The sequence below is a fragment of the Ursus arctos genome, unplaced genomic scaffold, assembly GCF_023065955.2.
Source record: "Ursus arctos isolate Adak ecotype North America unplaced genomic scaffold, UrsArc2.0 scaffold_14, whole genome shotgun sequence".
In the NCBI taxonomy this organism is placed as follows: domain Eukaryota; kingdom Metazoa; phylum Chordata; class Mammalia; order Carnivora; family Ursidae; genus Ursus; species Ursus arctos.
The window spans coordinates 9,743,454-9,769,947 of NW_026622808.1; the positions used below are offsets into that span (position 1 = coordinate 9,743,454).

At 57.4% G+C, this 26,494-nt stretch overlaps 1 protein-coding gene across 1 annotated transcript in view; it reads right to left on the reverse strand.

Moving 5' to 3' along the window:
* Positions 1–26,494, reverse strand: part of DNAH2 (dynein axonemal heavy chain 2) — a 79,905-nt gene that overhangs the window by 27,022 nt on the left and 26,389 nt on the right. The window contains exons 15-56 of the mRNA XM_057311350.1: positions 25,176–25,322; positions 24,224–24,380; positions 23,724–23,963; positions 23,277–23,465; positions 22,929–23,076; positions 22,284–22,476; positions 20,570–20,770; positions 20,306–20,462; positions 19,778–19,952; positions 19,233–19,396; positions 18,102–18,263; positions 17,897–18,000; positions 16,573–16,729; positions 16,350–16,432; positions 16,055–16,235; positions 15,526–15,664; positions 14,048–14,265; positions 13,695–13,796; positions 13,231–13,356; positions 12,828–12,938; positions 12,404–12,592; positions 11,979–12,082; positions 11,694–11,883; positions 11,016–11,196; positions 10,222–10,349; positions 9,794–9,946; positions 9,407–9,532; positions 8,406–8,624; positions 8,102–8,219; positions 7,795–7,931; positions 7,143–7,280; positions 6,897–7,055; positions 4,185–4,337; positions 3,957–4,048; positions 3,456–3,654; positions 3,129–3,353; positions 2,266–2,370; positions 1,323–1,511; positions 1,049–1,134; positions 776–906; positions 490–639; positions 60–227 (exon numbers count right to left, since the gene is read on the reverse strand). Of these exons, the coding sequence (XP_057167333.1) occupies positions 60–227; positions 490–639; positions 776–906; positions 1,049–1,134; positions 1,323–1,511; positions 2,266–2,370; positions 3,129–3,353; positions 3,456–3,654; positions 3,957–4,048; positions 4,185–4,337; positions 6,897–7,055; positions 7,143–7,280; positions 7,795–7,931; positions 8,102–8,219; positions 8,406–8,624; positions 9,407–9,532; positions 9,794–9,946; positions 10,222–10,349; positions 11,016–11,196; positions 11,694–11,883; positions 11,979–12,082; positions 12,404–12,592; positions 12,828–12,938; positions 13,231–13,356; positions 13,695–13,796; positions 14,048–14,265; positions 15,526–15,664; positions 16,055–16,235; positions 16,350–16,432; positions 16,573–16,729; positions 17,897–18,000; positions 18,102–18,263; positions 19,233–19,396; positions 19,778–19,952; positions 20,306–20,462; positions 20,570–20,770; positions 22,284–22,476; positions 22,929–23,076; positions 23,277–23,465; positions 23,724–23,963; positions 24,224–24,380; positions 25,176–25,322 (6,494 nt within the window). The remainder of the gene's footprint in view (positions 1–59; positions 228–489; positions 640–775; positions 907–1,048; positions 1,135–1,322; positions 1,512–2,265; positions 2,371–3,128; positions 3,354–3,455; positions 3,655–3,956; positions 4,049–4,184; positions 4,338–6,896; positions 7,056–7,142; positions 7,281–7,794; positions 7,932–8,101; positions 8,220–8,405; positions 8,625–9,406; positions 9,533–9,793; positions 9,947–10,221; positions 10,350–11,015; positions 11,197–11,693; positions 11,884–11,978; positions 12,083–12,403; positions 12,593–12,827; positions 12,939–13,230; positions 13,357–13,694; positions 13,797–14,047; positions 14,266–15,525; positions 15,665–16,054; positions 16,236–16,349; positions 16,433–16,572; positions 16,730–17,896; positions 18,001–18,101; positions 18,264–19,232; positions 19,397–19,777; positions 19,953–20,305; positions 20,463–20,569; positions 20,771–22,283; positions 22,477–22,928; positions 23,077–23,276; positions 23,466–23,723; positions 23,964–24,223; positions 24,381–25,175; positions 25,323–26,494) is intronic.

Sequence of the window (26,494 nt, forward strand, 5' to 3'; positions counted from 1 at the left end):
CGGGCATCTGACCTTTCACGCCAGCCCCAAAGCCCTCTGGTTCAGAAGCCCAGCCGTACCTTCTCGGAACTCCTGCTTTCGGTAATGTTTGCTGACCTCGATCTGGAAGGTGATGTACTCGCAGATGGAGGAGGCCAGGCGGGCCAGACTCTGGCGCCCGCTGCCCCCGATGCCCACCAAGAGCATGTTGCCCCGAGGCTGTCCGATGACCCGCACAATCCGCGTGACTGGGGAGCAGGGGACCAGGGCAGTGAGGCGGCGGAGTCCCCTCGGGGGACCCCGGGGCCCTAAGCTAGAGACCGGGACGCCTGAAACTGAAGGACAGGGACCGAGATGTGTGGGGAGAGGCCGGTGCCCGGAGCCACTCTGAGCAGCCACCACCATCAAGAAAAAGCCGTCTGGGGCCACAAAGGAAGGCCCCTTCCCGGGCTTGCTTGGGAAGAGCCCGCCATTGGGGTGCCGGACGGGGATGGCAAGAGGGCTGCTCACTGTGTTCTACAGCCTCTCGGAAGAGCACCAGCTGCATGGGCACCGCTGCAGGGGACAGATTGTACTCCCGGAGCGCCGTCTCCATGGCCGCCTTCAGTACCGCCAGGTCGGTCAGGTCCTCGTACACCTTGGGCTCCCTCATGAAGTCCCCTGGGCCAAGGGAAGTGGGGCTCTTATCGCCCATGGCCGGCCCATGCCAGACCCCCTGCTCCAGGGCCCTCCCACACCCGCAGCCTGCGGCGGCCCCAGCGCGCTGGCTCACCGGCTCACCGGCTCACCAGCTCACCGAAGATCGGAGAACGCTTGCTGGGACAGAGATTATGAAACGTGAGGTCAAAGAAGGAGCCGAGCTTGTCGCTGATGATGCCCACGAAGGCCTCCATGTCGGCCGCATCCACCAGCCGGTCCGAGAAGACTCTGTTGGCAGGGAGGGGGCTGAGCCCTGGGAACGCAGGCGACAGGGCCCTGCGGCCAGAGCTGGGCACCAGGCTCGGGAGGCCCGCGTCTGGCATCTGTCTGGGGCATCTGTCCGGCCTCGGACGGGGCACGGGCATCTCACCTGAAACACTCATGGATCCAGAGTCGTGTGATGCTGGACTTGGTGTCGTGGAAGTCCTTGTTGGCCCTGAGCATGCCCTGGAACACCTGCGGAAGGGGTGTGGCCGGTGGGAGCGGAAGACCCCTCCAGGCCGGAGAGGGAAGCGGGGAAGCAGCACTGCAGGGCACGGCGATCTGGGGGTGGTGCGCTCCTGCGCTGAGGCCCGAGGCCTCTGTTGAGGAGCGAACGCGTCGGTGGAGGCTGGGCCCGGAGGGAGGTGCGGGCGGACTCTCACCTTGGAGATGTCCCGCAGGTTGAAGAGATAGTGGATCCTGGCGGGCGTGGGCAGGAAGCGCTGTGCCACCGTGTTATAAACGTCCAAGGTGGCCTCGGTCACCACGTTCCCGATGGCCTTCACCTCCTCCTCGAAGTCCTGGAGCTTCTGATTGATCATGGTGCCGAATATTCGCATGATCTGGGACTCCTAGGAACAGGCCCTCACGCTCACCTTCAAGGGCTCCTGGCCCCCCTGCCCGCGCCAGGACCCGGCGGAGGTGAGCGCGACACTCGTCTTGGGGGCTGACTTTAAAGGGGCGATAAAAACCTCACAAAATCAAGAAGAAATAATGCGTTCGTGCAATATGCAAAAATCGAAATGAATGCAGAACGTGCATGATGAAAAATACCAACATTTTAAACAAAGGTGGGTCACAATTGCCGCGGTTCCGTTTGCCTGGGGCTCTAAGGTCGCTCAGCAACGCAGCGCAGCACGCAGCACGGGGCCAATCTTGCGGATTTATGTAGAACTGTGGCGTTTGCTCATCGTCAATTTTTGGCAGTGGCTGCTTTACTATTGCATTAACATGTGCTTTATCTTGATTACTGAGGCTTCTGGGGCGCCCCTGAGAGCCTCGCTCACCTCCCCGAATCCTGGCATGGCTCTGTCAGCCTAGGATCTACCTTCCTTAGCCTGCTTGGGCCCCCTGGGCTAATGGCCCCCCATCGGGCTTCACATTCCAGAAGTCCTGGCTACACTTACCTCCTGCTGCTTGTGGCTGAGGAGAAGCCTGGGCTCCCACAACAGCCGCCCCCTCCCTACGTGACAGCCCCCCCGCACGCACCTCTGCTCAGGGTTCCCCCCCCCCCGCCCTCCTGGATCTGCCCCTCCTGCTCTGGGACACGGTGGGTTTTGCCTCTTACAGCACAGCACCCCCGCCCGGCCCCCACTCTGCCCTCACCGTGGGGAAGGTCATGTTGATGATGTTGAAGCGACTCTGGAGCCTTGGGGAGATGACAGTCCGTCCGCCCCCGGGGGGGCCCATGGCAGCCATCAGGAACATGTCCTGGGGAGCAGAGACAGGACGGGGTGGGACAGGCGGGAGAGGGAAGAGACAGGGCACGGGAGGGGAGTAAAGGGAGCGAGGACGGGGAGAGGGGCCCGGACAAGCGGGGAATAAGGGCGCAGGGAAGGTGAACGGAAGGAAGGGATCGGGGACATTTCCTTGAGAATGAGCAAAGTGAGGTGTTTGTTTTTATTTCATTATGACCCACAAACCAAAAATGGAAAATACAGGTCAGCGAAAGAACATTTTCTATTATGTCTTTTCCTTTTTTTTTCGGTGTGTGCGTGTGAGCGCCCGTTCTTTCCCAGAAACAGAAGAACGTGCTAAGCGTTAGTAGCGTTTCTGACCCCGAGGGCCAGATGGACGGGCACCCCAGCAATGAGGACGGACGGGCTGCTGCCCATCGATTTGGGAGGAAGAAACGAACAAGATGCTCACATTCCTGTGGGCGCAGAGCCCGGCTGGAGGGAGATGCTGGGGGGACGCGGGGAGGCGGGACGGGAGTCAGGGACCCTGTGCATCCGGGCCACTCTGGGGGGCAGCAGGGCTGGCATGTGAGCTTGGGGACGGAGCGGAAGTGGGTGCACGGGGCAGAGTCCCCGACGAGAGTCGGCAATAGGGAGTGATGATGCAGGAGCCCGATGTGTGGGTGCAGGGAACACAGGATTGCGGGGTTCTTTCCTGGGCCCCGGGGAGCAGACACCGAACCCCTGTGGCAGGGAACAGAGGCCTGGAGAACGGCTCCTCGGGAGGCTTACTCGGATGTACTTGATGGTCTGCTTCGTGCGGTCGTACCAGAAGCCGTAGTCAATCCAGAGACGGAGCAGCTCCAGCGGGGGCTGGGACCCGAACGTGTCCCTCGCGGGCATGTTTAGGTCGTCCATGAAGGCGATCATGCTCTTGCCTCCGAAGGGCACGTAGACGCCCTTGGTTCGCTTCTCCACCCTGCTCTCGATGATGCTCTGCACGTTGTTGGAAGTGGTCTGGTGGAGGAGATGCAGGAGGAATGCTGGGTCTCCCAGGAGAAATACGAGGCTCGAGAGGAGTGCGGGCAGACCCTCGGCTCCCCGGGTCCCGCAGCGCACCTGCGCGGACATGTTGACGATGAGCACGGACCACTGGCTGGAGGGCAGGGACTGCAGGACGCTCTGGGCGATGGACGTCTTCCCGGTCCCCACGGGGCCCACCAGCAGGACGGGGTTCTGGCTGGCCACCAGGGCGCTCACCAGGTAGTTGTAGCGAACGGTGTCGACCGTGGGCACCATGATCTTATAGAAGGGGCAGCTGGGGAGAAAAGGGAGACTTGTCCAAGGGCCCGGGCTGCTCCTTTCCGACTCTTGCTTCCTTCTGCTTCCCAACGTGCATCTTCCTCACACACTACCCTTCCTGTCTCCTGAGGGCCCTGGAGATGGGGCGTCCTGCGTCCTCCGTAGGGACCCCATCCCAGGCCCTCCAGAGCCTGCTCCCTGCATTCCAGAGGTGTCTGGGAGCCACCGTCTCTCTTCCACAGCTCACTTCTGCTTCTGGCCCCACATCTCCCAGCAACCACAGCCCCAAGCCCACCCCACCCCAGGCCCTGCTCTCACTTGGGAGGGTAGCGCCAACTCTTAGGGAGCTTATCCTCAAATGACGTCCAGCTCCGCATCTTGGGGTCCACAAAGTACTCATACACCGTGTCCTAAGGAGGGAAGGCGTGAGAGGCTACCAAAGCCGTCGTTAGCTCTCCCCGGCCCGGGGGGGGAGGGCTCACAGACCGCTGGGGGAGAGACCGCTGGGTCGCGGGACACCTGACACAGCTGGGTCTGAGGCCTGACCTTATTGGGAAAGGAGCCCTCCATCTCTCGGAGGCAGCTGTCGATCCTCTTGCGTCCCTCCTCATCCACGGAGGCGCATACGGACCAAATCATGCTGAACACGAAGGTCATCTCCACCACAGAGACAAAGTTTTCACCGTCGGCTGGGTTCACCTGTGCGGAAGACATGGACGGGGCATCTATTCTGGCAGATCGCCACAAAGGCTGAGCGTTCGCCTCCCTTGCTGGCTCTGTTCAGAAAACCATGTGGTTGTAGATAAACCCAAACGTTCTGGCAGCCCAGCAGTTGCCCCAAATCTCATCTCTGCTACGTTATAAAGACATGGCATCGGGGCGCCCGGGTGACACTGGGTTGAGCGTCCGACTCTTGACTTTGGCTCAGGTCATGATCTCAGGGTCCTGAGGTCGAGCCGCGCGTCAGGCTCTATGCTCAGCGGGGAGTCTGCTTGAGACTCTCCCTCGCCCTCTGCCCCCCCCCACTGGCTCTCCCTCTCTCTCTCTCTCTCTCAAATTAACAAATAAGTGAATTCTTGAAGAAGATGACAGAGCAGTGAGGCAGCCACACTACCCTGAAGAAGTGCCAAGGGTGCTCAAGGAGACAGGTCCAGGGGCATTCTGGTGACTTCTTTGCAAGTGCAAAAAATCGGAGATGACCCACATGCCCACCAGTAGAGGGATGGAAAAACAGTATGTCGTGTTCTACAGCGGAATCATATGCAATGGGTAAAAGCAATGAAATTAATCTACACGCAGCAATACAGAACTCAAAGCCGTATTGCTGCTTAGTAAGTATATTGCAAATGTGGTATATAATAGGGTACGGCTTTTAAATACCACACTTTCTATGGTGACCTATGGGCTTGCAAGTCAATACTATTTAAAACATCTGTGACGATTCTACAGACATACTACAGTGGTTACTCGTGTAGAGGAGGGAGCAGACCAGGACTGGGAGGAGAGAGGTGACCCAAAAGGACTTCAGCTTTATGTGAAAATTTTTAATTTTTAGAAAGGAAATCAGAGGGGCACCTGGGTGGCTCAGTTGGCTAAGCGTCTGTTCTTAGCTGAGGTCATGATCCTGGAGTCCCAGGATCGAGCCCCACATGGGGCTCCCTGCTCAGCAGGGAGTCTGCTTCTCCCTCTGCCCCTCACCCCGTTCTTATGCTCACTCTCTCTCAAATAAATAAACAAAATCTCCAAAAAAAAAAAAAAGGAAATTAGATTCAACTATTACTTGTGTAATAAAACATGAAATCTCACAACGTACCAAGTTCATAGTTCAGAAACAGCACGTGCATTTATTGTTACATAATCTCCATGCCCAACATGGGGCTTGAACTCACGACCCTGAGATCAAGAGTCACATGCTCCACCGACTGAGTCTGCCAGGCGCCCCCAGAGACAGCACATTCAGACTGCTGCTCTCAGCATGCACTCCGAGGGCATATGGCAGGTGCTGCTGTTGGACGGGGGTGTGGAAGGTGCGGGGCTGTCTCGGGGACGGTGGCCCACCAGCAGCTAACTCAGCATCATCCGCCCCGCCTCTCACCTGCCCCCTGAAACAGCCACAGGCCGGGAACGGGGAGCTCTTGAGGCTGCGTCCTGAATTAAGGTGCCTGGAACTACAGATACCACGACCCACAAGATGCTGGCCAATCCAGAATATCGAACTTGGGCTTAGAATAACCTGCCATCACAAGGTGCAGGTGGGAAGCTGTGTTGAGACTTTACTGTCCTCGGTCTGTCCTTCCAGCTCACCCCAGCACACAACACACTTCACGCCCTCCCCTCCAGGCCTCTGCCGACCCCCTGTCTGGCCTGCCCTCCTCAGCACCTGTGCACCGAGACTATACGACTGTCCCTGCTCCATCTGTGACCTTGCAAGCTCATCTGCAGAGTTTCCCTTTATATTAACTCTACCAGGAATGACACATACTGTTAGAGATCTTCACTGTCCTGTAACTTTATACTAACGGTTTGGTTATTTGGCAATGTCTTTAAAAAACAAGAGGAACCACTGCTAGTCAGTGGTCTAATCTCAACAGAAAAATACCCAATTTTGATCCTCACTCCACAATTCTAAGCTGAAAAACATTTTTCTTAAATAGCAACCAATCTGAAAATTTCTTTTTTTAAAGATTTTATTTATTTACTTGAGAGAGAGAGCGAGCACAAGCAGAGGGAGCGGAGGCAGAGAGAGAAGCAGGCTCCCCGCTGAGCAGGGAGCCCTATGCGGGGCTCAATCCCAGGACCCTGAGATCATGACCTGAGCCGAAGGCAGACGCTTCACTGGCGGAGCCACCCAGGTGCACCTCAATCTGAAAATTTCTAAAACGCCCTCATCAGATTACGCTGGGAGCTCCTTCCAGCAGAAATGGCATCCCACGGCCTCCCATATACCAAAATTTAATCTATATATTTGGAAGGACGGGGAAATGAGGAACGAAATGAACCACCCTCAGCTCCCAAAATACGGCAGAAAATTAGAGACTTCACTGTGTGCCACGAGTAGAGTCCTGACTCTAACATTCCACCACGTGTCTACACGCGCACGCGCCCCTCACTGCACCGTGGTCAGTGAGGCCTCCCCTTGGGGTCCCTGCTCCACCCACGTCTGTGTTCAAACCATGCCTCAGACACAAGGTTTCCCTGGGTTGTCCCCACGAGGTCACGAGCCCCTCCCGCCCTTGCCCTGCTCTGGTCCCTCCTCACCCCGTTCTCTGGCGTGGCCAGGGCAGAGTACAGCTTGCAGAGGGAGATGATCCCGCTGTATTCCGGGAGGGGCACCAACTCGTTGCAATAGTCCTTCTTGAAGGCCAGCATCTTGTTAATGAACTTCTCGAACATGCGCTGAAGGGGCTCTGCCTCGGCCTGCACTCGAGGACAAGGGGCTCTGCTTTTGCTCTCTGTCCCGTAGGCCACTCGGCTTCCTCACCAGCTCCTCAGCTCCCTTCGTACCTTTAGCCTCTTCTCCAGCCAGGACTGCACGTAGGGCTTCCAGCCCAGGTCAGTGTAGTCGGTGTAGACCATCCCACAGCGAGACACGGTGGCGGGAGAGGCCACGGCCAAGTTCTCCACTTCGAACAGGAGAGACACCTGAGGAGAGACTTGGTCAGAGCTCCGTCTCTCTTGCCACCCGACCTCGATTGGGAGGAACACTCAGCACCCGGATGCCCCCAAGTGTCTCTATCCAAGCACCAAGTGTGGCTGGTTGCATAACGATGTAAGGTGTACAAATGACTTGCTTTTTAAAAAGAATTCAGGGCTTATTCAAGGGTAAGCTTTTGAGAAACCACTCTCCCACTCACACTGAGTGGATGGGCTTGGCAGCCCGGGAATCTGGGACCCTGCGTGGACGGGGGGATGGCGGTCCACGGAGGTCAGTGGGAAGGAGGCAGAGAAGGGCTTCCCAGCACACAGGCTTCCCCTTGGCCGTCGTTCTCGGTACCCACAGTAGACCCAGCATTCCTCCCTTGAGCCAGATTCCTCCCTGAATCTAGGCACCCTCCTCCTCACCTCTGCCATGGAACCTCCTCGTCCACGTGCCCCCCGGCCTCCCCCCCAGCCCTGCTGTGTGCCCCTCGGCCCCCCAGCTCTGCAGGGCCAGCACCTGCTCGGGCATCGCGATGCGCTCCCCGTTGATGAGGGTCAGGACTTTGTTGTCGTCCATGACCGAGTTCATGCTCTCGATCCACAGTGTGTCCACGGGGCCATCGAAAAGGATCCACTTCTCGTCCGGCTTCTCATCTTGGTAGGATGATGGATGGTCAGGAAGCTGGAAGCCAGACCCTTCTCCCTAGACCTCCCTTCACACTCAGCTCCTCGGAGATGTAAGCACGTGCCTCTGCCTTGTACCGCAGCACGGCCCAGGCACTTCCCTCCCGAACGCGGGCTCCCACCCTCAGACCGCCGGGCACCTGCACACGCCGATCGCATGACGCTGGACAGGACGCCATCCGTCCACTCGTTTGTGTTGAGGTCATATTCCCCATACAGCTCCCCTAGGGACAACGCCTTAGGGTTCAAGGGGAACTCCTAAAAAGAATACAGAAGGGGGTTTTCGAGCTGTGGGAGACGCCAATGCCGAGATCTCCGTTTACGTCCACATCACCCCCTTTGTTTCCAGGGGTCTGTATTTGCCCTTGGGTCTCCAGCCTCTCCCAGGCACCCTTGCGCCCCAGCCCTGCCCGCCCACCCGCCCCGCGGGTCCCAAGTCCGCACCCGGACGAGGTTGAAGTTGGGCTCTCCGGCGCGGCACAGGGAGGACAGGGAGGCCTGAAGGGTGCGCCATGACGTCGTCTTGCCACTGCCCGTGCCGCCCACGATCATGGTGGAGTGGCGGGAGTTCTTGGTCTCGTACAGCTGGATGACCTTGGTGAGGGTGAACGGTGTGCTCTGTAGGCCCATGTCTCGGATCTCCTGCTCGATGGTGTCCCGCAGCTGAGAGGAGCGACAGACAGCGGGAGGCCTGTATGCCCTGTGCCACCGTCTGGGGGGTCACGGTCAGGCTGCTGGACATGGCGCCGGGGCCCCCACCCTCTGTCCACCGCTCTCTCAGGAGCAAGCTGGCCTCTGCAGAGCTGCGAGGCCGGACTCTGGGGTCAGCCAGCCGGGGACCCCGAGGAATGGACTGCTCTGGGCCTCAGGGTCCTCCTCTGCTTAATGGGAGCAGTGAGGGCGCTTTCCTCGGAGGGTTGTTGTATGATCTCCCTGCTTTTACTCCCTTCCCCTCAGAATTCTTTCTTTCTTGCCCGCTTAGCGGTACATTTACAAAGACGTATTTTTATCTAGTGTTTTAGGGGTTCCAAGTGAAAGGATCATTCAGGGTATCTGAACCCCCATTCCACCAGAGAAGAAAATGCCCGTACTTCCCAGAATCCTCCTGCCCACCCCCCACTTCCACGCCACTGCTCTGACACATCAGCAGCTCCGGCGGGAGGAGAGAGGGGGAGGCAGGAGGGGCTGGTGGATGCAGAGAAAGCAGGAAGGGCTCTGAGGGCTCCAGAGAGTCGGAGAGCTGCCGCGCCAGGAGGGTGGGGGCTGCGGTGAGAGAGTGGAGTGTCTGAGTGGGTCTAGGTCGTTCCATAGACAAGGAAGCCCAGAGAAGGCAGCCGTCCTGCAAAGTCACAGCCCGTGGACAGCAGAATGAGGCCCGCAAGCCGAGCGCCCGGCACCTGGCTCCACGTGCGGGGGAGGCCGGCGGGAGAAGCGAGGACGAGTACCTTGCCATAGTCAATGACAGGCAGCTCGATGTTGGGGAACAGGTCTTGCACGATGGCGTTGAAGAGCGGCACGTCGACTGAGGTGAGCTTGGCGATGTTCATGTCTCGCATCGAGAGCAGCAAAACCTGGACGGGAAACAAGGGAGCCTCCGGCCTGAGGAGCCAGGCCCCAGGTGCCCACTCGGCCTTCCCCATCCAAAGGGCTGAGGGGCAGGAGGCAAGAACAGTGCAGACGGCCAAGCGACGTCAGTAGGATGCCAGGCGACGCAGGAGACAGGAAGCGGGGCGGGGGTCCCAGTCCCGGGAAAGGAGCTGAAAATCTTCAGTGGAGGCACGCAGGACCAGTGACCTGGGGGTTCGGGTCTGAGGGCCGTGTCCTCAATCTACCTCTTCATCGGATAGATCCGGCTCCAGGCGGCGCTTCTTGCCCGCGTAGCGTAGGAGGGAGGTGAGGGCGCGCAGGCCGAAGTCGTAATGGTCCTGCCTGGAGAGCTGCTGCACGGCCAGCGAGTAGAGGGTGTATACCTTCTTGGCCAGAATCTGGGGAAGGAAAAACAAGCAGGAACCCTCGGCCTCATGCAGGGACAGCGACAGACACATGCAGCTGGGCCTGGGCCTCGAGGCAGCCAGGCTGGGCTGTGGGGCAATCCTAACGAGAAGATGCTGGGAACGGTGCCGACACGGATTAGGGACCTCCCGGGGGGGAGCCTCTACACCCTACTGACCGCAGCCCATGTCCCTCTGAGGTGTCTCTGTCCAGGGACTCATCATGGAAGGAACAGCAGATCGTTAACAACAAGACGTGATGGGCATACCTTGCAGTTCCCAAAGCCCTCCCCGAAGAGAATGATCTCTGCGATAAGAGTGGAATCAGGGACCACCATGGCGATGGGACGGAACATGGATTTCAGGTTATCCGGCAGCTCCGTGCGACCGGCGTAGCCTGGAAAACAGTGCTGTCTATTCAGAACCCAGACCGCTCCCCGAGGACCCACTGCCCATTCTCGGCCCCATTCTCCTCAACCCTGGCTCGGCGCCCAGTCTCCCCAGCTCCAGCCACACGCTCTCCACTCCTCTGCTTGGCCCCAGGCCCTCTCTCCTATCTCTGGTCCTCTCCTCCCTTTCTGCGCAGCCCTGTTTCAAACTCAGATCACAGAGCTGCCATTTCCCATCCTTCTACAGCGGTCCTGATCCACATTGCCGCTATCTCTCTGACTCCTTCAGTCCTTGAGTCCTTTCCTGCTCTCCCCGCAGACCCTTCCCCTGAGCCAGTCCCGGGGAACAGTAATGACAGAGCCCAGGCCCTGCATTCTGGGGAGATTCCCCATTCCTGCAAACGGGATGGCAGACAGACCAGGCCTCAGGGAGCTGGCCCAGGGGGAGAAGACGGCGAAGCACCCCAAAAGACCAGGACAGGTGTAGACACACAGCGGTTATTGACCCGTTAGGGTGACAGGAAGACTGCTTCCCCTTCTCCCAGAAAGCCGAATGTTTATTCCGTCTCGCTGTGCTGCCTTTCACTGCCTCTCACTTGGGCTGAACACGCTGGCCTGGAAGGGGGAGGGGGCGAACGGCTATCTGCCCTGGACACTCCCTCCCCGCCCCGTACCGGGGTTCATGGTGATGAAGATCCCACAGGACCACACCAGGTTTATTTCAAAGCCCTCGAAGTAGAAGCGGGTGAGGCCGGCGGCCAGGGCAGACAGGATGGACAGAATCTGCTGGGCCACCACTGACAGCACCTCCACGTTGATGCGGTTAAACTCGTCAAAGCAGCCCCAGGCGCCGGTCTGTGGGTGGGGGGCCGAGTTGCTGGGGGCCAGAGAAGCGCCCGACCCTCCAGCAGGGAGCCCTGAGAGCTGGGGCTGGCACGCCCGGCCTGAAATGTCCTGACAGGTGTGGCAGTCCTGGACTGGGGTGCGGCAGCGTAGCCCGGGGGCGGTCCCTGGCCAGAACTTTGCAGCCGACAGCACAATCTCGGGACAAGCCCCGGGGAGAGCCAGGGCAGGTGCGGGCTGGGAAGAGATCCGGGGAGGGAACTTGTGAGCACGGAGGCCTGCACCCTGCACTGGTGCACATGCGTTACCGCCTCAAGCCCTTAGGTCATCATCTGAGTTGTCAAATTAAGTAAAAATGAAGCCTGAGTGAAGCTCGGGGAGGCGCAGGGACTTCCGCGATCATAAGCACTGAGGCATGGAGTGCTGTACGTTACAAAGTTGGGACCTGGACTGGGGTTCAGCTGACCGTCTGGGACTGGAAGGGGGTGGCGGTGTGGCGGGGTACAGACCTGGGCCAGGCCTGAGTACATCCTGCCCATGGACTTGTAGTCCAGGCCCTCGGAGCAGTTGACCACAATGACGTAAATGCCGAGGGCCTTGCCGAGGTCCTTGACGGTCTCTGTCTTCCCCGTGCCCGCCGGGCCTTTGGGGGAGCCCCCCCGATGCAGGTGCAGGGCCGTGGTCAGAGTCATGTAACACCTGAGGATCGAGGGCAGGACCCGAGTCGGACTCCTGCGAGCCCCTCTCAGCAGCTCCTGCCCCCGTGCCACTACCCTGTCACCACGCCGGCCGACCTGTCCGTCAGTGGGGTGATGACGAGCCGGCCAGAGTTCCCCAAGTACTCGTAACTGTACTGGAACTGCGTGTTGGTCTGGCGGATCATGCAGTCGTCCAGATCCTGGGGCAACAGGGCAGAGGAAGGGAGAGGCAGGCTTGGAGGAAGAGCCCACCGGAGTCGGGGAGGCGGGGAGGCAGGGAGGCTGCAGGTACAAGGCCAGGGTTCCATCTGGACCGCAGAGAGAAGGCTCTACGGCCCACATGGAAGATGGGTTTCAGGCCGCGAAACCGCCCCGTCCGCCACAGCCGCCCGTGGCCTTTCTGGGCTGAGTCAAGCACCCCCACAGTGAGCAGCACCGACCAGAAACACACGCCGCTAGCCCTGATTTGGGACATGGGACATGGCGTCAGAGGGCGTGGGTGGAGCGTGGGCCAGGCGCACCTTCTCCCAGTAGAAGCGCAGCTGGCTGAGCCAGTCGAAGGAGCTGACGTCCACGAGGCCACTCTTGTACAGCTTCTCCAGCACGTCCCGGGCGTGCACCTCTATCGTCACCAGCGCCACAATTTTCAGCCGCATGATTTTGGTCAGGTTCCCCCTGATGGCTTCCGAATACTTGTTCAGGACGGACACCTGCGGGACGAGGTGGTGGAGAAGGGCAAGGCAAGCAAACCCCGACCACACCTCGCCCTGGCCTCACCCGGCTTCCAGCCCCGGCGCGGATCCCAACCCCCCGCCCTTCCAAGCCACCCGGACCTGCCTCGCGGGACGTCCACCACAAAGCACCCTCCCTGTGACCCTGACTCAGACTCCAGCGTATCCCCCGATGCCCCCCCGGGGCCCACCCCATGCTTGGAGGGCTCCCCACCTGCTTCTTCTTCAGGACCTTGAGGATTTTCTTGTCTCCTCGCTCCTTGGCCGTCAGCAGGCACTTGGTGACGTCAGCCGTCCACTGGATCTGACTGGCAGCGATCACCATCTAGGGCCCACGCAGAGGCTGGATCGCCTGGCCCCGCACGCGGCCCAGCCCCCAAGTCCCAGCCTCTCCCCGGCCCAGGCGCTGGTGCTCTCTCAACAGGCTTCCCCGGCGCTGAAGGACAGGGCACAGGCCTATGGGCAGCAGCTAAGGGCCCAGCATGCGGGCTAGCAAGACCTTCGCCCAGAACAGGGGCAAGACACCTGCGTCTGGTGAGACTCGAGATTCTGTCTTAACCTCTGTGGCTGCCTCTCAGCCCTTTCTCGCTCCCTCATTTCCACCGACGCCAGCTCACCTGGCCAGCCCACTCCTTCACCCACTTGTCCCTCTTGTTGAGAAACTTCTTGAGGGCCAGGCGACAGTTCCGGAGGAGGTCCCGTAGGGTCACCCTCATAGTCCGCTCCACATCACCAAGCCAGGACTGGGGGGGAGGAGGTAACAAGGCAGAACGGCCAGACCTCAGGGCCGCAGACAAGAGTTCCCCAGACGGCAGGGGCTTAGGAACTAGCAGGACTCCACGGCCTTGGGCCCAGGAGACGAGCAGGAGCTGGGCGGCGGCTGGCTCGGGCCCCAGAGGGAAATGGAGGCGTTGGGGGTGGGGTGGGGAGATGGTCTGCTTTTCAGGTCCAGGGGAGAGGTTAGAGTTTTCAGCAATGACAGGTGGGTCTCTTCACAGAGTGTTGTCTCCTCACAGAGCCAAGCAAACTTTCCAAGGGGAAGAAGAATCAGCTCAATTCTTAGACCCTCACCACAACTCACCTCCACAGGCCCTTCCAGAAGGACTGTGTGGAGGAAGTCAACATACTCGCCGTCACCCGAGAACATTCCCACAGCTTCCCATTTGCTGCCAGGTCCCCCAACCTGTAAAAACAGGAAGCTCGGAATGGCCTGGCCTGCCCACTCCTCATATCCAGCTACAAGGTACTTGGGCCCTTTGAGGGTAGTCTCTGCTCCTCTCCCCTGACCCCAATATTACCATTCTACAAAGTTCTATCCCAGAATCATTCCTATCCCCCTCCTGCTGGGAGGCCACGGTCCCCTCCAAGGCCCTCAATGCCTTGACATTGCCATCTCTCCCTGCCCTCCGCCCCATCCCAGCCAGCCCCGCTGACCTTCTGCATTCTCAGCAACTTGATGTTGTCAAAGCATTTTTTGAGGTGCGGCTGCACAGCCTCTGGGTTGCGGGACTGGCCCAGAATCTCCAGGAGGTCATCGTTGGACAGGAAGTAGAAGCGGGGAAAGACATGGCGCTTGGTCTCTAGATACATATCCAGAGACTTCTGAATGTCTTCCAGAACTGTGTTCATTTCTATCAATGTGTCCAGCAGGCCTGGGAGAAGAGCAACGAAGGACATTTGAGGACCCTTTACCACGAGTGGATCTGGAGCATGGACCCACTTTGCTAGCTCTTGAATGGTGGGGTACGTGTTGCCATAACTGTAGCTGGAAGCAGAGAAGTGTCTCCAAATCTCTCCATCACGCTTAGCACATCTCTTCGCTAAGTCATCATCAGTGTTCATTACGCGCTATCATGCATCTTGTACACTGTGCATTCAGCATACGGTATACGGGATCCCGCTAACATAGCGACATCTCTTCTCCCTTCGGTCTTACCACGGTCCCATTCCTCCGGCTCTGCTGGTCACCCCAGGAGCTTCTGGGACTTAGAGACTGTTCTGCACCCACACAACCCCACAAGTGAAATCATTAGATTTAAATATATATATATCACTTGCACATTGAAAGAGGGCTGCAACCACGGGGGGGGCCGGTGTCCCTCGGGGTGTAGCGAAAGAGCACCGGACTGAGGGACAGATGGTGGCCATGCAAACCGCTGCTCACCCGCCGACCAGCATGCCCGTTAACTGAGCTCTCACCTTCTTGTGGGTAAAACGCTAGTAACGTCTACCTCAAAGAACCCCCCGAGGTACTAAGCAAAATGGACTCTCGGTGGCAGGTTCTCAATAATCCTAGTTTCCTCCTAGCCTTAGGTCTCGACTGGTTTATTCCCTTGTTTTCCCAGTTTCTAGCTTTCTGAGGAAAGTCTGGATGTCCTGGAATCTGAGGCGATCCTCACAGCCTCAAGTATAGCGTCCACGGGCTGCCGGGCCTCCGGTGGCACCTCGCTGGCAGTGGGCGAGACGAGTCTGGTTTTTGTGTTCCACAAACGGATACTTGTTTCGCTGGCTTTACTTACAAACTGTTCCGAAATGTAATTCTGCCCATGACCTCAGCATTTTTTCTGACAAATGCATGCTGTCCCTCAACTCTGTGTATCCTCCTACAAACATTTTATCAGAATAACTAAAATTATGGCTTTTTAGTACATGCCCCCAAGGTTCATGGGAAAATGAAAAACCGCTAGGTTGGCCCAAGGCAAAGCAAAGAAGTCCTCCGCACCCCCCCGACAGAACTCTCCTCCTCAGGGTGCCCACTCTTGGAGCCCATCGCCAGACCTCACTTCCTGACTCTTCACCGCACTCCACCATCACCAACCAGCCTTTCTGCGTGTACGTGTCTCTCCCACCCCCCAGCCCATCAGCAGCCACGAAGCCTCTGTCAGGACAAGAGGCCACGGAGCCCGACAGACCTGGGTGGTGGGTGCTCTCCAGAGCGTTGCTGTCCTTGCTCAAGCGATCCATGATGGATTTCCAGTTGTTGTTGACCTGGTCAAATAGGGCTGATTCACTGGGCAGCTGCTTACGGATGTCCTCTCCCAGGAAGATATTCTGAGGGCCCAAGAATTGGCCTCTGAGAGGCTGTTTCTCACATACTCCCCACACTCTGCTCCCCACTCCCAGGCCAGGAATGACAGCTGAGTGGAAGAGAAGGAGCGTCAGAACCAAAGGGCAAGATGCACAAGTTCCAGAAGGAAAGTTGGGGTTGGGAGGCCAGATACCTGGGTCCAAGAAGAAAAACAGAAGAAGAGCAAAGGCTTTTCAAGGAGGGAACCGAACGTGAGAGGTCATCACGAAGAGTCAGATGCTTGGGGCCCAGAAGAAGGATGACTTTAGAGGTGGGAAAACGAGGCTGAGAATAGGGCCGATATGTAGGTCATGTGCCAAGAAAGGAGGAACAGGGAAGGGTTCACGGGAGCAGCTCAGCGAGCGGGTCCTGACCTCGAGGTACATCCACTGGCGCTGCACGGTAAGCACCATCTCAACGACCTCCAAGATGAGGGAGAGGCAGCGCTCCCAGTGGTCCACTTCCTTCTCGAAGGCCTTGACAAAACGGGAAGCCTTCATGGTAGACAGAGCCACCTGGTTATCTTCCAGGGCCTGGAACACCTCCTCTGTGCCTCTGGGGCGGAAAGCATCCAAATTATAGTCCATCCCCATCTGCCAAACCCCGGGAGGCTCTGCAGCCCAGCCCCCGCTGCCCGCCCCTCCCCCAGTACCCCGAGGCCCTCTCTACCGGAGTCGGTGGTGGCCCTTGTCCTTATACGGAACTATGTCTAGCTGAATCACACTCCAGGTCTTGGCAATGTTCTGTAATGCCTGTGGAGAGAAATCGGGGAACAGGACAATCCAGTATTCAGTCCCCAAAGGGAACAGAACTCGGAGGTGCTGTGGGATCATGAACAGCTGGCCACAGGAGGCTTGGGAACTGGGGGATGTGGGAGGGAACCCTGACGTACCAACTCTATAGCCAGCTCTTTGGTGGCTGATGCAGAGATCTCCCCGATTTTCTCCACGTGCTGGTCCATCCCAAGGTCCACAATCTGCTCCAAGGTGAAGCTCTCAGATTCCGGATCAAACTCCCGTTGGATCTCATCCCTGACCTGATCCCAGTGCCTGCAGTCAGGGATGGAAGGTCAGATCACCAGGCTGGACATCAGGGTCTACTGGAAAGTGCTAGCATCGATCTGCAGGCTTTCTCTCCCCTATTGCGACAGTATGATTCTATATATGTAGTGATATTATATATTAAATAGGCCCTAGGATGCAGTCCCAGGCACTGCGGGGAGTACAGAGATTGGGGTGCGGGTCCTCTGGAGTGGGAGTTCAGACTGATCATTGCGGGTTTACTGTAGACAGACTATGCATGGGGCCGAGCGCTGTGCACGAGATGGCTCACTTAATTCACATGCCCGCCATCGACGAGGAACTTTGGTTCTTCCACCTGTGCCCGGGGAACTGGGCCAAGGGGAGGCTGAACAACTCAAGCGGGTGAAGTGGTCGGGTTGTACTGAACCACAGGACTTGTAAGGGTCAAGCCCTGACGAAAACACTGTACTGGACGCAACGCAGAAGGGAAATCACTTCCTGCTAAATGGGTAATTATTACAACGCCATTTATAGAATAGTTCATTCCGCCTCTCCTAGCATGTAATGGATACCATATGCATCAAAACAGTAAAACTTGCGAAATAGAGTTATAAAGTATTAGAGGAAAGTATGGAGAGAATGCATGTTTAACTCTAGGCGGGGAGGTCTTCTTAGACAAAGCCCAGAAGCAAAAACCGCAAAGGAAGAAGGGGATACTTTTGGCCACATCAGAATAAAACCTTTTGGGGGCACCAGGGTGGCTCAGTCGATTAAGCATCTGACTCTTGATTTCGGCTCAGGTCATGATCTCACGGTTGTGAGATCAAGCCCTGTTTCACGCTCGCTCTCGGTCCAGAGTCTGCTTGATCCTCTCCCTTCGTCTGCCCCTCCCCCCCATAAAATAAATAAAATCTTTTTTAAAAAAAGAATAAAACCTTTTGTAGACAGAAGGCATCCAGCTTAGCTGTGACAGAACAAAGCACTGGGAGACGCAGGGGGAAGGGAACAGAGGAGGAGCCGGGAAGGCCAGAGAACCCAGGACCATGTGTGAGACAGAGGACAGGGCGGGCTCAAGTGAAGGTTTCCCCAAGATGCGCGTTTGTGGGCGGGTCAGGGAGACACAGACACGGGGAGGGGACACCTTGAGAACCAGGTGACCACAGGCCAGGGGGTGGCCCCAAGGAGCAGCCTCACCTCTCTCTGAGGGCGGGGTTGCGAAGGTCCGAGATGAGAGGCATGGTCCTCTTGAACTGCTCTATTTTGGATCGGGTGGTTTCAATAATTTCCCAGTTGCGGTCCTGGGCAGACATGGGAGCCGTCAGTGGCCTTGCCCATCATCCCCGCACCATCCCCCTTCCTCAGTGGACTTGCCTTCTGGCTCCCGCCACCCTCCACGCACCTTGTATTCTTTGGATAGTCTGGTGAGACGGCGGAATAGGCCATGCGCCATTGTCTCCATGGCCTCTGTCTGCAGGGTCAGGAACCGGCCGGTCTTCCACTGGTTCCAGTTCTCCTCCCAGTCCCGCGTGATCTCCCACACTTGCTGGAGCGCGTCCAGCTCCTTCACGGCCAAGAGTGGAAAGAAGCGTTACGTGAGGGGACTCATGCCCTCCTCCTCCCTGACATCACTCAGGCCCACAGCTCCTCGCACTCCGAGAAGCCTTGCCCTCCGCAAAGGAGGGCTGCCTCCTCTGTTCACATCTTCTTCTCCACTCTCTCGCCTTAAGAGCTCATCGAGTGACAAGCACACGAAAAGATCCTCGATATCTTTAGCCAAGAGGGACACGCAAATCAAAGCCACCACAAGATATCACTTCACACCCAGCAGGATGACCAGGCCCAGAAAAGGCATGGGGTGGGGTGCCCACGAGGATGCGGAGAGACAGGAGCCCCGCGCGGTGCTGGCGGAGCATAAAATGTGCGGCCACTGGGGAGAAGAGCTTGATAGCCCCCCACACGTTAAACACAGAGCTGCCATCTGACCCAGCAATTCCACTCCACCATCCATACCCGGGAACTGGGAGCGGGACTCAAGCAAACCCAAGGACACACACACTCATAGCAGCTAGATCGCTAAAAGGGGGGAATCAAGCCAAATGCCCACACAATGGAAGATCCCGTAGAAAGGAGCGAAGCACCAACGCACACTACGACATGTGTGAATCTTGAAAACATTATACCGAGTGAAATAAGCCAGATACAAAAGCCGTTGATACGAAACATAAAGGACAGGCAAATCCGTAGACAGATCAATTAGTGGTCATCGGGGGCTGAGGGGAGAGGGTGTAGGCTTCCTTCTGGGGTGATGAAAGTGTTCTGGAGCCAGAGGTAATGACTTCACGACATTGTGAATGTACGAAATGCCACTGAATCATTGGCTTTAAGATGGTTATTTTGTTATCCGAATTTTACCTCCATTTTTTTCCAAAGGTCCTTGTCCTCCCATCTTCCCAGTCCGGCCCTCAGGCCCCAGGCTCCTGCCCCCGGCCCCCATCCCTGCTCAGCACAAGGGCCTAGCCCAGCACATCACCTTCTCCAGGTTCTGCAGGTCCTTGGAGGCTGGCTGCTCGATCTTGAAGATGCCCAGGTTGGAGCGGAGACTGTTTTCTTCTTCCTGCATGGCATTCAGCATGGCCCGCACCTGAGCAATCTGCTCCAAGGCCGCCTGATGTCCCACGTTACTGGTGAAGGGGCCTGTGGGAAATCCAAAGTGAAGGCCATCATTCCCTGGAAGGGTATCATGGTCCTCCTACCTCTTTATGGGCAAATCTCCCTTCTCTCCTCACCTGACGGGGGCGGGAAGGAAAACAAGGGAATTCACTCAAAGAACGATGATTCACGTTAGCAAAAACTCCTATACATGGCGTGACAATCAGAACTGGGTCATGGGAAAGAAAGAAAACTGGAAATGCTGTGACCTGGGCAGCATGTTCCAACCAGAAGCGCCAGGCCTCCCTCCCCTACCCCCAGCAGCATCCTTCCTCTGCTCATCCTTGTCCCTGCTGCCCCGGGACCGAGTCTTTGAGACACCGGGTCAAAACAAAGGTACAGGGGGAGGGCTGGAGAAAGAGGCACCTCTGGATTCAAAGTCTTCCAGAAGATTATGTGCCTTCTTCTTGAAATCATCTGCTGAGTGGATGAGGCCTGTCTTGAACTTCTCCTTGTGTTTCTTCAGCATTTGCTCACTGTCCAACAGAATTTGTTGGAAGGTGACCCACTCCCCGTTGAGACTGTCCAGCATCTCCAGGACCTGAGGACATCGAGGAGGGGACAATGACCCACAAGCAGGAGTTCTGTCCTCAGCCATGCTCTTAGGGCCTTGTTTCTGACCCTGTGGACCAGAGTCTGTGGCCACATTCTACACCCTGTGAGACCCAAAGACATGAAGCCAGGAGCTGCTGGGCCTAAACCCATAATCCGATCCAAACTGCCATCTGAATTCTCTGGCTCTCTGAGGCCTCAGGATCTTGCGCCTTCTGCCAGGCTCACTTTTCTGCTCTTCCTCCTAGCAGCCCAGGGACTACGACGCGGGGGTTCGCTTTCTCCGCAAGCCACTGCTGCCATGGGCCCAACCCTGGCGGACGGCAAGCCCCGGAAACTCACGTTCTCCTGAACTGGCACCTCGTACTTCTCAAGGATGGTGAACTGCTCGTGTATGGGGGGAATCTGGGTCTCCAGGTTGGGCAGGTCATGCTGCAGGGTCTCCATGAGCTGCAAACTGACCCCCAGTTCCTCCAGCGTCTGCGGAGGGCGGCTGATTCTGAAGGCAGGCACAGCATGCACAGGGGTGAGCGGGAGGGTCACGGCCGCCCTCCTGTCCCCACCCCCCCCCACCCCCCCCCCCCCGCGTGGCCCGGCAGCCCATACTTCTCCCCGTTGTCCCGCAGGTAGGTATGGAGCTCCAGGAGGCGCCGGGCCGCCATCTCCTTGAGCAGAGTCGTGAACTTGTTCTGCCACTCGCTACAGTGCTGCACCAGCGAGAACTTGAGGTGGGAGCAGTCCAGCAGCACGAACTGGATGTTGAGCACCGTCTCCTCCTTCTGCACGTTATTGGCCACCTCCGTGTAGCTGCAAAGGCCCGTGTCCCCGCTAGGGTGGTCTTCTCGCGGCAGACGAGCCCTCTGCCCTGTCGCGAGTTCGAGTTCTGACGTCCTGCCCCCCAGGCCTGTGCAACAGCTCCGAGGGGCTCCTCTACTCCTGGGGTCTCCCAGCCACACGGCTGTGATCCCATCATTTTCCCAAGCCCTGCCTACGACGCAGCCGTCAAACGCCTTCGTCTGCCTCTCAAGGCTTTAGGGTGGCGCAGATCTGAGCGGCGAACCCACTGCTGCTCCCCAGCTCTGTGCCCTCAAACAGGTTATTTAAAACGTTTTGGGCCCCAAGTTCTCGTCTACAACACGGTGGTAATAACAGAAGCCACATCACAAGGCTGTCGAGAGAAGGAAGCGGTCTGCCCTCCCTGAGCCCCGGCGCGCTTCCGCCCTGCACCTGCGCTCTGGACCGCACAGCTCGGAGAGCGTGCGCATGCGTCCCCGCGCCGTGTTCCCCGCCTGGAAGGCCCTCTTCCCACCCCTGCTGCCCGTGGGACTGCTACCCACTCCGCCCCCAGCCTCAGGCACTCCCTTCGCGCAGCCTTTCCTACTGTCCCGGGTGCAACTCTGTCCTTCCACAGACCTGCGCGGGGGCTTTGCGCGCCTTTATCATAGTTCTTATCACACGGACGCTTGTGTAATGAGCACATTCACAGAGTGCTCTCGAGCTTGCAAAGGGTGGTCACGTAGATTTAACGACCTCACAACCTCCGGCGCCTGGGTGGCTCAGTCGGTGAATCGTCTGCCTTTGGCTCAGGTCATGATCCCAGGGTCCTGGGATCGGGTCCCGCGTGAGGCTCCCTGCTCAGTGGGGAGTCCACTTCTCCCTCTGCCACTGCCCCTGCTCGTGCGCGCGCTCTCTCTCTCTCTCTCAAATAAATAAAATCTTTTTTAAAAATGACCTCACAACCTCATAAGGTAGGTAGAGTCATATCTGCTCCCCGGGGAGCACAAGTTAGCTGCCTACAGTGCCTCAGCCAGTAAGGGGTATGGCTGGGGTCTCAACCCTTCTCAGGATGCCACCCCCACCGCTCTCTTGGGGACCTTCCCTACTCCACTGCAGCCCATGGGAGGAAACACTCTTCGCTTCGTTATTCCTCACGCCCCATCCATGGTGCAGCGGGGTTTACCCAGCGAATGAATGACTAGAGGACAGAGCAATGGGAGTTCCGAGTGAGACTCAAGAACGCTCTTCAGTGTAACTCTGATCTGCCCTCTTAAAACAGACATGCTTGCTTCTCACCCTTCAGACCTTTCTGTTTGTTCTTTCCCAACAGGACACTGTGGGTGCTCCGCCCCCCAAAAAGGAAAAACCCTAAATTTTGTCCAGCTCTGATGTGATCTCTACCCCTTGAGGAACAAAGGTCTGATGCCCTAGCTCCCGATCTTCTCCCACAGCTGAGGACACACGTTTTCTGCAGCTCTCCTTCCCCCAAGCCTCTGCCCGAGCCCGTAGGATGCTAGGCTTCACGGCCACCTGCGCTCCTTACCGGGCAATGTCGGCATCAAAAGAAGAGACGGGCGGGTTGAGACGCTGATAGCGGCGAATAAAAGAGTCCTTGTTGATCTCCCAGATCTCCCGATACAAATCCCAGGTCTTGAGGTAGTTCTGCAGCTGGCTCGCATTGTTGGTCATGCCGCTGCTGATCTGCGCCTGGATCTTCTTGATATCCTCGTCTCGCTCTTCAAGGGCCAGCAAATGCTTCTCACTCACTCCCAGCCCAACCCAAGCTCCAGCCTGGGCCCTGGCCCCCGGACCCTTCTCTCCAACACCACCCCCCCAAAGAAACACGGCTCGACCGTGAGCATTCGTAAGTAGAGGGGGAGGCAGACAGTAAAAGCAGGACTCCAGCCCGAGGATTCAGATGGGCATCCCCATCATGCCCCCGTCCCAAACTCGTCCTTCCGAATCTCCCATCCCAGTCCCAAAGCCCTTGAGTGTGAGACACTTACCCTTCACTCCCACCGCCAGCCTTGCTCTCTTCCCCGGTCTGGCCCCTCACCTGACCATCCCAGCATCATGGAGATGACCAGCCCCATATGTCCGGAAACGGCCCTGGCCTCTCCTCTTGGCTCTGCCTACCCCTAAGTCTCTGACAGCCCTGCACCCAGTGCCCTCCCCACTGCCCACTCACCCACGATTATATGGATGGGGTCACGATGAAACTTCCGCCTGATGAGAATTTCGGGGAGGTGGCGGAAGACAGAGATGGTGGAGAAGAGGTGGTGACCAATGTCATTGACCACACCTGCCAGAGTCTGCAGAGTGGGTGAGAACTCCACCTGTGGGGCGGGGGACACAGGGGAGAGGGCCTCAGCATGGGCCACAGAGGAGACCAGCCTCACGACTGGGAAGGCTGAACACTCAGAACCAGCCCTGGAGGCCGTAGGATGAAGTCAGGGCTAAGGGTCAAGTTTGAGGACTGAGGGAAACTGAAAGTAGAGTGGGACAATTTTGGACCATCAGGGGTCAAGGTCCCCACCTGTGCCACACCTCCCTGCATGTCATTCTGCAAAATGACCAGGACTCGGAAGAGGGGGTTGGGCGTGGTCTTTCCATCCCCGTTGATGGCCTTGGACAGTTCCAGCAGCGACCACTTCACGTTCAGACGCAGGGCGTCCTCCATCATGCGGTCCAGCCGAATCGTGTACAGCATCCACTGCTGCTGAATCTGGGGGACGCGTGGGTGAAAGGGGGAACCCTCAGGGGACACAGGGCCAGTGGGGGAGGAAACAAGCTGGCTGAAGAGAAAGGTAGGATGCGGAGTCCCGAAGGAAGAAGGTTTGAAAGACTGAAGGTTGGGTGAGCCCAAGATGAGAGCAGGACATCTGAGAAGCCCTCACAAAGGGTGGATGGGTGAAACCAAGAGAAAGTTCTGACCACCCCGGGGGGCTCGCCCAGCCACAGAGCCAGGTCCCAGGACCCGCACCTCAGGGCCGTCATTCTTGAAGACTTCGTAGGAGTTGGTCATGATGGCCACCACGTCCTGGTGCAGGCTCATCAATTTCTGTTGCACGGCTGCTCGGTGTTCCCGCTGGTCCTCCTCAAATTCCAGGTCCCTGTACACCCGTTTGCCGCTGATGCGTACCAACAGCGTCTCGGAGATCTCCTGCGCTCGCCAGCCAATGGTCAGAGTGGAGGCCTTGAACTCATTCGCGATGGTCTGCACCTAGAGTCAGACCGCGCCCACGGGGGGGAGTCTCGGTTTGGGAAGAGACCCTCGGGTTTCGTGCTATCCCCCCACCTGTTCTCGAGCTAGAGCTGCTGACATTAAAAATGAAAATAAAAGTCCTTCCCTTGGCACACTTCCCTTCTTTCACACTATTCCCTGGTCTCTCCACCACGACCCAGGACTCAGGTACAGGTCATCCACGCACCGGCCTTTGGGTCAGCCCTGCAGACCTTCAGAGCCTAGTGACCGGGACCCACCTTGCTGGCGTGTATGCGGCACTCTGTGATGAAGAAGGCACTGGCCCCCTTCAAGGCCCAGTGCAGTTTCTTGAGTCCAGGGTGGATCTTCTTATCCAGGAATCGGATACGTTCTTTGAAGAGGGCCTGCTCGTCTGGGGACAGCATGGCAATGATTCTGTGTATGAGAGAAGACTGGCAGCGGGTGGGACAGGTTCTGCAGGCCTCTCCTCCATACCAGGAGACTTGGTGGAGACATCTGAAAGCTCACAAGACTACAGTGTGCTAAGAAAACTCTGGCCGATAATGGAAACTCTCTACACTTTGTGCTGTCCACATATGGTCGTCGCTAACCACATGTGGCTGTGGGGCACTTGAAATGTGGCCTGTACAAATGAGTGACTCAATTTTAAGACTTTATGTAATTCCAATTAGGTCATTAAAATATAAATAAGCACGTGCAACTGGGGGCCGCTATATTGGACAGCGTAGTTCCAGACACCCAGACAAGACTGCTGGCTCCACCCACTTGGACTTTAAATGGGCTGAGAGAGGTACCCAACCCAGAACTACCCTCAGTCCAGAGATAAGTTCCAAGGGTATTTAGAGAAGAGGTACGAGCGTGGCCTTGGTTCAGTAACGCTGATGTTATCCTGTGCCCACGATCCTAATGCCCCCCAGTTTCATTCCTAGAAGTGACCTAGGCCCACAGTATACATGGTCCCAGTGCCCTGTGGGGTTGGAGATGACCTGGTTGGGTTGCTTTTGCTCTCTACCCTGAAGCTAGAAGACAAAAGTGCAAGGGACAGGAATAACCGCAGGGCCATGCAAGAGAGGAGGAGAAAGCATATTTTTGAGACGGTCACATGTAAAGGATAGATCCTGCCGGAGATAGACGACACCACGGGATGGATAAGACATGGAGGAGGCTCAGAGGGCGCACAGATGGCCGCGCTCAGGACCGCAGCCTTACCGGTTGTAGTCTCGAGCCACAAGCAACAGGTTTTCCCGAAGAATGCGCAGGTCCTCCGCACGCTCGGCTACGTTCATCACGTAGTGGGGCGTCTCAAAGAGCAGCCGTTCCCAGTAGTCAATCTCCACAAAGAGAATCAGCAGGGACCTCGGGGAGAAGGAACAAAGCAGCTTGGCGTGGACTGCTCGAGGGCCTGACCTGAAGCCAGCAGTGGCCCCAGGGCAGTGGGGCTGGGAGGCCACAGAGACAGAGATAAGAGACAAGCAGAACCTCCCGGTAAAGAAGGCTGGCTAGACACACTGAGTTTTGCTGCCCTCCCTCCCCAAACCAGCACAACAGTAAAGGGGGTTTTGTGTGTATGGGGCGTATGCCCTTACAGGCAAATTGGAAGCTGAGAAGCCGATGGGTAAGGAGCAGAGCTGGCATCCTTGGCTGGTGACAGAGACAGCTAAGAGGCCACTCCATTTATGCCGTGGGGCTCTCTGAGGCCCAGGGTGGTGACTCTGAGCATCTCAGGAAGGCAAGCTGGGGCCACAACATGACAGTCCCCGCCCCTACTCTGCACAGTTAAGCAAGTGCCCTCGTCACCCCAACAGAAGATGGACAGCTTCTTGTCTGGAGAGACAGTACAGAGACAGCCCGACGGAGGGTCTTGGACTGGGGACCCCACGCCCGGCTGAAGGAGGGGGTGTACTGAGAGGAGGCGACATTAAGGGCCCGAGTGCACACTGAATGTTAAGCCCCCAGCCTTCTTTTCCCACCCAGCAACCAGCGCTCGGGCAGCTGGACCAACACCCTCCAGAACGAAGCCTGGAGGACTGTTTCCCGTGGCCTCCGGCCAGCCTGAGGGGTGAGTCCCAAGGACCATGACCTCAGGGGTTCCCTGGAAACAGCCCACAATCCATGAGCCCCACGACCAGCTCAGCAGGGTTTCTAGTCCGCTTTCTAGCTCCCCACCCTTGAAGATGGACAACCAAAGATCACAAAACCTTGGTCTTTGTCCTTCCTAGCACAAAAGGCAAAGCCAAAACAAAGAGAAGAAAAGCAACTCCAAGGAGAGACGAGGGGACGGGGCCGTGCAGAAAGAAGGCTATCCACACCAAGTAAGAAGGCTGTCCACACCAAGTAAGAAGGCTGTCCACACCAAGTAAGACGACACAACAAAACTGTGTGAACATCCTGAGAGAGAGAAAAGGGACAAAAGATCATCCGTGACGCGAAACCCAGAAGAGCTCTTGGAAGTTAAAGACGATAGCAGAACAGTAACGAACAAACAAGCCTGTTAACAATGAAACTGACAGAAATCTCTCAGAAAGTAG